This window comes from Tupaia chinensis, unplaced genomic scaffold, assembly GCF_000334495.1.
Source record: "Tupaia chinensis unplaced genomic scaffold, TupChi_1.0 Scaffold147918_1, whole genome shotgun sequence".
Lineage (NCBI taxonomy): Eukaryota > Metazoa > Chordata > Mammalia > Scandentia > Tupaiidae > Tupaia > Tupaia belangeri.
Window position 1 is genome coordinate 1,089,974 of NW_006207768.1, and position 10,009 is coordinate 1,099,982.

Here is a 10,009-nt window from a genome sequence, read left to right on the forward strand (position 1 = left end):
GGAGTCCAGGGGGCGGCAGAACAAGAACAGAGGCGGGGCCAACGGGAAAGGGCGGCGGGGCAGTCTCAACGCCAGCGGTCGCAGGACACCGCCGAATTGTGCCGCGGAGGACATCAAAGCCAGCCCTTCCTCCACCAACAAGAGGAAAAACAAGCCTCCGATGGAGCTGGACCTGAACTCCAGCTCGGAGGACAACAAGCCGGGGAAGCGTGTCCGCACCAACTCTAGAAGCACTCCCACCACCCCGCAGGGGAAACCCGAGACGACTTTTTTGGACCAAGGCTGCTCTTCCCCAGTGTTGATCGATTGTCCCCACCCGAACTGCAACAAAAAGTACAAGCACATTAACGGCCTGCGGTACCACCAGGCGCACGCACACTTAGACCCGGAGAACAAGCTGGAGTTCGAGCCCGACAGCGAGGACAAGGTCTCGGACTGCGAAGAGGCGTTGAGTAACGTGGCGCTCGAATGCAGTGAGCCAAGCACAAGCGTGTCAACCTACGACCAGGCCAAGGCGCCCGTGTCTCCTGGCGCCGGTAACGCCCCTGGGACCCCCAAGGGGAAGAGAGAGCTGATGGGCAACGGCCCCGGTTCTGTTATGGGTTCTAAAGCTGGGAAGAATTCTGGCAAAAAGAAGGGCCTTAACCATGAACTGAACAACCTCCCGGTCATCTCCAACATGACCGCCACCTTAGACACTTGCTCGGCGGCCGACGGCAGTTTGGCTGCCGAAATGCCCAAACTGGAAGCAGAAGGGTTAATTGACAAGAAAAGCCTGGGCGAGAAAGAAAAGGGCAAAAAAGCTAACAATTGCAAAATGGACAAGAACTTGTCTAAACTGAAAAGCGCCCGGCCCATCGCCCCCGCGCCGGCCCCCACGCCCCCGCAGCTCATCGCCATCCCGACTGCAGCCTTCACGGCCACCACCACGGGCACCATGCCCGGGCTGCCCTCCCTCACCACCACTGTCGTCCAGGCCACACCAAAGAGTCCTCCGCTGAAACCCATTCAACCAAAGCCCACCATCATGGGAGAGCCCATCACCGTGAACCCAGCCCTCGTGTCGCTCAAAGACAAGAAGAAGAAGGAGAAGCGGAAGCTCAAGGACAGAGAAGGGAAAGAAAAAAAAGATGGGGAGCCCGAAAATGGAAGCTAAGCTGGGGAAACTCGAGGACCCGAAGGGGGCCGGCAAAGACTTAGCTGGGCATTTTTTAAAGGACCATCTCAGCAAGACGGAAGGGCTTGCTAACGGGCTGTCCGAGTCTCAGGAGAGCCGCATGGCCAGCATCAAAGCCGAGGCCGACAAGGTCTACACGTTCACGGACAACGCGCCCAGCCCGTCCATCGGCAGCGCGTCCAGGATGGAGTGCAGCACGCTGGTGAACGGCCAGGTGCCCATGGCGTCGCTGCACGTGCTCACGCAGAACGGGGCCGAGGGCTCGGCCGCCAAGACCAGCAGCCCGGCCTACTCGGACATATCCGACGCTGCCGATGACGGTGGTTCGGACAGCAGGTCAGAGGGCATGAGGTCGAAGGCCAGCTCCCCGTCAGATATCATTTCCGGCAAGGACAGTGTTGTCAAAGGGCATTCTTCCACTACGGCACAATCATCTCAGCTGAAGGAGTCCCATTCCCCCTATTACCATGGCTACGACCCTTACTACTCTCCAAGTTACCTGCACCCTGGACAGGTCGGCGCCCCTGCAGCTGGGAACAGCGGGAGCTCGCAGGGGATGAAGATCAAGAAGGAGTCCGAGGAAGACGCAGAGAAGAAAGACAAGGCAGAGCAGTTAGATCCGAAGAAAGTGGAGCATGCTTCTGCCTCCCTCCAGCCTCAGCACCAGTCGGTGATCACGCAGAGACACCCCGCCCTGGCGCAGTCACTTTATTACGGCCAGTATGCCTACGGGCTCTATATGGACCAGAAGTCCCTGATGGCCACCAGCCCGGCCTATAGACAGCAGTATGAGAAGTATTACGAGGACCAGAGGCTGGCAGAGCAGAAAATGGCCCAGAGTGGGAGAGGGGACTGTGACAGGAAAAATGAGCTCCCCTTGAAAGAGCTGGGCAAGGAGGACAGTAAGCAGAAAAACGTGCCGTCTGCCACAATCTCAAAAGCTCCCTCTACTCCGGAGCCTAACAAAAACCATTCTAAACTAGGGCCGTCAGTGCCTAATAAAACTGAGGAGACAGGTAAATCGCAGCTTCTCTCCAATCACCAGCAGCAGCTTCAGGCCGACAGCTTCAAAGCTAAGCAGATGGAAAACCACCAGCTTATTAAGGAGGCTGTAGAAATGAAATCTGTCATGGACTCTATGAAGCAGACAGGTGTAGACCCAACCTCGAGATTTAAACAAGTAAGATTGTGGAGCGTGGCCCCAACAGAGAGAGAACAGGCTGACACGTGCACGTACCTGGGCTTGATCTGGTTAGACTCTTAACGCTGGAAAGAAACCCGCAGTAGGGCTCCCCCCTCTTCTCTTGTAAAATATCTTTAAAAGATCCTCAGGAATTATTGAGTAGCTCTAAAACTCACTGCTTTCTTGTCCTGTTGTGTAGTACCAGGAACTGTGGCTTTGTAGACTTCGACTAACTTGGTGACTCTGATGGGATCCTTAATTAATTTTTTAGTCCCAGGTGAGAGTGTTCCACTGCAGGACTGCTAAACTCCCTCCTTCCTCTTGTGTTCCAAGTCTGATCTCAAGATTTGTTCAGTATTTCCAACTCCACTTCCCCTCCCCTCTCGTCCCATTCCCTTCCCTGCCCTCCTCTTCTCCTCTCTCCTCTTTCCTTCCCTTTCTCCTTCCCCCTCTCCCTTCTCCCGTTTCCCCTCTCTTTTCTCATTTCTTTTCTGTATTTTTTGCGATAGGGCATGTGCATTCACATGGATGGCCACCCTGCAGTACCTTCTCAATTCTCCTCCTGGGTTTTTGGACATGCATGCACACACGCACGCACCTGGCCTGATTTTCAAGCTGCCAGGTCTGGGACTCGAACCACAGTTGACTGTGCAGGAGTCCAACACCGCAACCACCACACCACCTGCTGTCCTCTTTCCAATTTCTCTTACCATCTCATAGCAATATTAAAACCGAATCCCTAAATTCACATTTCCCATTCGTTTGTTAAATACAGGCCAGGGCCCTGAGGTCTTCCACGTTGGGTCTGAGATGTCTCAGTTAATGTTTGACACGCTATGCAAAACCCAGTGCTGAGGAGAGTGAGGGGGTTTGGGCGGCAGAGCCCGCGCTCAGCCCCCTGAGAACACCTGAAAACCAGTTACTGCGAAACCATGCATGTGCTAGCTCCTTCTGTCACGGTTCAGACACCCTGACCCATGCGGCCCTGTGAGCGTTAATCCTGGCGTTTCCCAGCACCGCACACCTCCCCCCACCCCCACCGAGATAGTCCTGGTGACTCAGAGCGAGAGCCCTTTCCTCACACTGTGTCTGCCCAAGATTGGGGATTTAAGCCCATTTTCGAATGCTCATTCAGGAACTAGATACCCAGGGGCTTTGTATGGTGATCAGGGCGGAGTTCCCAAAGGCCATTCCGAAGCTCAGTGTTCCCTTTTGTAGGAGCCCAACTCAGGTGGTCACTTCACAGCACTGAATTAGAGCTTTAAACTGGGGAGGGAGTGTTTTAGAGATGGTTTCGTTCTCTCATAGTGGAGCCATAATGCGTGCTATTAATTTGAAATTTTGTTTTGATTACGATGTTAGCACATAATGAGAAGTGAGCCAGTGCAGTAAGCTTCTGCTGCGGTGGGTGAAGAAAATGGCTTTGGAAACCAAGAGTGTTTCCTCCTAAGTGATGTTAATAGCCATAGAAATTATTTAAATGCACTAATTATTTTTTGGCTCAAATTGGAGTTTTAAAAATTCCTTTTTACCTATTTGAGACATTAAGAGGGAAAACGAAGGTAGGATTAACCGTGCCTAAGGCAGTTGTTTAATGTTGAGAGGTGACATGAAGGCCCCGTTCTGAACGCCAACACACCTGACGTGCAGCCCAGCTTCGTGACTGGGCAGGGGTGTAACCCGGATGTTGTTTGAGATTTCAAAGCTCTGCTCTTGCCTTCTGTACAGAGGTCAGTAATGCTTGCTTCAGACATGAGGGCTGTGTGAGCCATTGGCGCAGTGGCCTGTCACGCACAAATGCTACCTTAGTATCTGAAGTACTCGTGCTGTCATGACGATGCGCTCTCTGAAACTGACGTTTTAAAACACGTCTTTCTTTTTCAACTCAGGATCCAGATTCAAGGACATGGCATCATTATGTATACCAGCCCAAATATCTAGACCAGCAAAAGTCAGAAGAACTTGACAGAGAGAAGAAATTGAAAGAGGATAGTCCAAGGAAAACCCCTAATAAAGAGAGTGGTGTGTCCAGCCTGCCTGTGTCCTTAACAAGCATTAAAGAGGAGCCCAAAGAGGCCAAGCGCCCCGATTCTCAATCCATGGAGGAGAGCAAGCTGAAAAATGATGATCGAAAGACTCCTGTGAATTGGAAGGACTCTCGGGGTACCCGAGTGGCTGTGTCCTCACCCATGAGTCAGCATCAGTCCTACATACAGTACTTGCACGCTTACCCTTACCCACAGATGTATGACCCCAGCCACCCTGCATACCGGGCCGTCTCTCCCGTCCTAATGCACAGCTACCCTGGTATGTGTTGTGGGCTCGAGCTCTATTGGAGGGAAGGCTGTGTTCAATTAGAAATTCAATTAGGAGCTTCAAGAATGGCATTCGTGTGGGTTATTGTTAGGCTGTTGAAAGTCCCAGAGATGAAACTGACTTCCTCTAAGATTTTTGTCTTCGAGCGATGTCGAGAGTCCTCAGCCCTAGGTACTATAGTCTCTGATGGTCTGCTCTGGCTGTTAGACTGACGGATACTTTATTGCCTAGGAAAATATTCTAAGCACTTACTGTCACGGTCGTTACAGTTACTATTCCTTTCACTTACGCGGACACATAAATGTATGAAATGGCTATCAGCGCAATTCTGTTTATCACCTCCGTGCATCAGGATGAGTTAACTGGGGAGAAGAAAGTCGCAGAATCTAGCTGTGGTTTAATGATGATGTAGCCCATTCTTAATATCGCCCCTTATTTTAAGATCTCTGACTCTTATCCCAAATCCCTCTCACCCGAATGATATATACATCCGTATTTTTAAGCCGTAGCCCCTAACTCGATGCGGCCTTTGTTGCTCTTCTGCAGGGGCCTATCTCTCCCCAGGATTTCATTATCCTGTGTATGGGAAGATGTCAGGGAGAGAGGAGGCGGAGAAAGTCAATACTAGCCCCAGTATCAGCACGAAAACCACCACAGAGTCGAAAGCCCTGGACCTCCTCCAGCAGCACGCCAGCCAGTACCGCAGCAAGTCGCCCGCCGTAAGTGTCCTCACCGCTGTCTAAAAGTGATGATCAGGGGGAGGTGAGGGGACAGACTAGAGAACAGCCTCAAAATATCGACGGTTTGGGAACCCCGCTGCGATCGCGGGGTGCTGTTCTATCCTAATACGCAAAGAGGATGCTTTCCCACGTGCGGGGAAATACCGTCGCGGCATGCGTGGTGGTAGCAGGCTTTTCCGTGGCTAAATCCAGTACACCACGCTCACCCAGGGGACGCTCGTTAGGTAGAGACTCAAATTCATAAGGACCCAACTTTCAGTCCGACGCGATTTTGTTAAAACATTGAGAAATTGGGGGCTGGCAGGTGGCGTGGTGGATAAAGGCACTGGATTCCCACATGGCTGACCGCGGTTCGAGTCCTGGACGTGGTGGCTTGCTTTCTTGCTTTCCCTCTCTCTCTCTTTCTCTGTCTCTGTCTGGTCAATTTTTTTAAAAAAATAGAATTAAATAAATAAATCTTTTTTTTAAAAAAAATCAAGAAATTAAGCCACAGCAGACTCTGTTTTGAAGCATCCTTGTGAATGAGTAGTCAGAGGCTACACACTGATGCCCTCTTGACTGAGCTGAGCTTTTTTTAAAAAAAAAAAAAAAAAAAAAGTCTTCTTTTGGGACTTCTTTTGAACATGCGACCTTTCACATACAGATTCAAATGCCTTCATTCACAATATTGTCAAGGGCAAAGATGGTCTAGTACTCCTCCGCATTGTGTTCTGGAGTATTAAGAGGATATATTTTCTTTTCTTTTTTTTTATTGCAGCCTGTGGAAAAGGCTACAACTGAACGAGAACGGGAAGCGGAAAGGGAAAGGGACCGCCACTCCCCCTTCGGCCAGCGGCACCTGCACACGCATCACCACACCCACGTCGGCATGGGCTACCCGCTAATCCCCGGTCAATACGACCCCTTCCAAGGTCAGCAGCTCTTACTGGTGTTGTGTCTTTGTTCGTTCTACTTTGGAAATCGATAGCTAAAACTGCCTTTCACATCTTCAAAGTACTGAGCTTCGTGTTAACGTTACTTCTGGGCAGGGCTTTTAAGAACACGGTTTCCAGTATGTTCTAGTGACACAGCCAAGGCTAGGTCCACCTCTTTGTGTATTCTATGGGGACGCAAAATGGCCAGCACTTAATAATTGTCGCTAGGTGATGCTATCAGTGACTTCCTGTTATCTCAAGACTGAGGGTGGCAGCCAATGTCTGGGTCCCCGAATATAACAGTCAGAGGATCAGGTATCGACTGCCCGGAGATTACAGAACGAAAGGCAGAATGTCAGTAGGCTTTGGTGAAGTTACCTGTGCTGATCCCTGCAACCCTTTAAAATGGGTCTTTTCCATGTTACTCCTGGAAGCAACGTGATCAAGTTTAACACTTTGAATTACCTTATTCGGGGGGATCTTACAGCCCTTAGTTCCTGTGACCTCTTCACGAAAAATGAGGATTGAGAAAGAGAAACATTTCCGTAGGTCATATCATTGATCCGAGGAAGCCTTCCATCCGTGGGGGATTAGTCAGGCATGTATTGGGTTTTCGGAAAAGCCACGACCTATTTCTTCTCTGTTTTTTCATGCAAAAATGTGTCATGACTCTTCTGACAACCCGATAGTATCTGTCCCGTCTGTCACCTCATAGGAGACGGGTGGTCTTTACCGTCAGATGTACTAGCTGTAGGGTCTTGGCATCTCAGTCAACTTGGACTGCCACAACTGTAACAAAATGCCACAGATTGTGTGGGTTCCAACAACAGAAAATCACATCCTCACAGTTCTAGAGGCTGGAAGTTCAAAATCAAGGTGCCGGCAGGGCCAGTCTCTGCTGAGGTCTCTGTGCCTCGCTTGTAGGCAGCCACCATCTTGCTGTGGCTCTTAGGACTTCTTTGTGCAAGTGCTAGTTGGGGTGGGGAGAGAAAGAGTGAGCTCTGGTGTTCCCTATAAGAACATTAATCCTATGGTATCAGGGTCCCACCCTTACGACCTTGTGTGACCATAATTACCTCCTTCTAGGCCCTGTTGCTAAATACAGTCCCACTGGGGGTTAGGGCTTTGGCACGTTTGGAGGAGAGCAGTCTCATCCGTAGCACTGGCCAAGCGTCCTGTGACCCCGTCCTGTAAATGTAAGGTTAGATAACATGTTGGAAGGTATTTCCAAAAGTGGGAAGTGGTCATGTTTATTCACTCAGCTCTGGTTACTTGGTGTCAACCAATGGTGTTAAAGTGAGCATTTCTACTTCTTAAACAGTTTGCATTGAGTGTGAGGAGAACTTAGAAAAGTGTTCTGTCTAATTCGTCTCATCCGTACATAAATAAAGTGTATATGTGAGCAGGAAATCTTCTACCATTCAAGATACTGTCATTATCATCATTATTATTGCTGTTGTAATGTCTTAAGTTATCTCTGGGAAAAGAAAAATATCCAGATAAAGGACAGAGGAGAGAATAATCTTCTCTAGGCTTCATTTGTTTCTCTCTCTTCCCGCCCCCCCCACCCCCCACCCCCGGAATATTTTCTATAGAATTTTAAACTTTTTCCTGTTAGGTGACCTCATGCCCTCTGGGGCTGTTGCATTCTCTGCTATCTTTGGTTGTAGGATAAAAGTTAAGATGACTCTAGTTTTGAGGCATTGACTCCATGTGCCTTATAGAATACATTGTGTTCAGTCAGCGGGGAGAAGTGATTATAGAAGTATTATCTTTGAAGCAAATAGCATGTAAGTTTTATAATGCTCTGGGAGTTTAGGTTCCTGTTTTGACCTGGTATCCGTTATTTCTCTGGAGCTTCCTACTCAGGCATGCATACAAACCATCCTCGTCCTGCAGCATCAGAGACGGAATACTTTTTCTTCTTTGAGCAGCCATTAAGAAAACCACAGAATATTCTATATAAGGGAGAGACATTGGCTAGACCAATAGTTTGCGCTCTGTCCTTGTGCATGAAACGTTCCGTGTATGTGTCTTGGAAAGTGCACTTTGGTGGAGTGGGTCTCTATGCAACCTTTTGCCAGTGGGCCTGTATCTGCTGTAATTTTTTTTTTTTTTTGAGAGGTTTTTGCTATAGGGTGTGTGTGCGCTTGCCAGACAGAGAGACATAGAGACAGAAAGTGAGAAATCACCCCCAGGGGGGATGGCCACGCCGCAATCCCTTCTCCTTCATTCTCCACTCGGGATCTTGGGCACGCACGCACACGCGCCCGGCGTGAGTTTTAAGCCACAGGGTCTGGGGCGCGAACCGCAGTCAACTACGTGGGAGTCCAGCGACATAGCCATTACGCTAACTGCTGGTTCCCATCTGCTGTAATCTTTCTAAATGTCACAAAAACCTTCTATTATGGGGGCCAGCCAGTTACGTGGTGATTAAGATGGCTGGATCCCACATGGCCAACCGCATGGTATGAGTCTCGGACACAATGGCTTAGAAAACATGCCGGGCACGTGGGTGCACATCCAAAGTTCCTAGAAGGAAATGGAGGAGACAGGAAGGCAGCTTGCCATCCTCCCAGGGGAAGCCTTCTCACTTTCTCCCTGCCAGCACACACAACCTATCACAAACTAAAAACTCGACTTCTTCTCTCCGTTAGGGCTCACCTCTGCTGCCCTGGTTGCCTCTCAGCAAGTGGCCGCCCAGGCATCTGCATCAGGAATGTTCCCTGCACAAAGAAGGTAACTGCCCCCTGCATTGCTGTCTGTCTTCCAGATAGAGGCATCTGACTGGCTCAGAGCAGGCAAGCGTAGGCTTTGTAGACGGAAATCTTCGACCCTTGGGGTTTATATCATTGCAACAAATGGACTGTACTTACCAGGAGGCTTCGTGAGCAAGTTATGGTCCGTGAACTCCATTTTATAAATGGAACATAGATAAGTAATTAACTCATGTTGTAGACCGTTGACGTTTTCTTAGGTTATCCGCATAGTTTGTTAAAATATCCCACTACGACTCTCTCTGTTTTATTCTGCTTAAAAATAAAGTTGCAAGTGGGGAAATATATTCTCGTGACGCGAAAGATCATGTTTATTCTTTGCCATTTGAATCACCCCTCGGGTTGTTTTACAAAGGGAAATAACTAAAAGGAATTCAATTATTAATGTTACGGAATCAGTGTGTTTTCATAACGTATGCCATCTCTGCTTTTATTTACTTTCTTGGGAATGCCACTCGTGTATTAGAATGAAAATAAGCCCGTCAATCAGCCTTACGGTTTTCGGTGTGAGGTGTTGGTAGAACCCCACGCTAAGGTTCTCTTTTTCTCTTGCAGAGAATAACCAGATTGGAAGTGTACGTTGTCATGTGACCGGATCACGTGAGGAAGCGCTTTATACAGACATCAGTTCCATGGTGTTAATTTGAAATGCCTTAATGGCAGGCAAAAACCAGTCATTTCGTTTTTGTAAATTACAGATTTTATCACAGAGTAACAAATGTTGCTGTAATTAAACTTCTGTTTTATATATATATATGTATACATATCTGTATATATACATATATATATATATATATATATTCTTTACTTTTTTTGTATCAGTAACCAGGCTCGCACACACAGGGTCTGTTGCCAAGTTGCAAACCACTCAGTAAAGGAAATAAAAAAAACGGTATTGGTCC

General features: G+C 48.7%; 1 protein-coding gene across 1 annotated transcript in view; it reads left to right on the forward strand.

Annotated features, from left to right (window-relative positions):
* The window catches only part of ZNF608 (zinc finger protein 608), a 143,898-nt gene extending 134,825 nt beyond the window's left edge, over positions 1–9,073 (forward strand). Inside the window, 6 exon segments of the mRNA XM_006169976.3 lie at positions 33–1,123; positions 1,125–2,357; positions 4,250–4,667; positions 5,223–5,395; positions 6,174–6,327; positions 8,988–9,073. Of these exon segments, the coding sequence (XP_006170038.1) occupies positions 33–1,123; positions 1,125–2,357; positions 4,250–4,667; positions 5,223–5,395; positions 6,174–6,327; positions 8,988–9,073 (3,155 nt within the window).
* Positions 9,074–10,009: the final 936 nt, after the last annotated feature.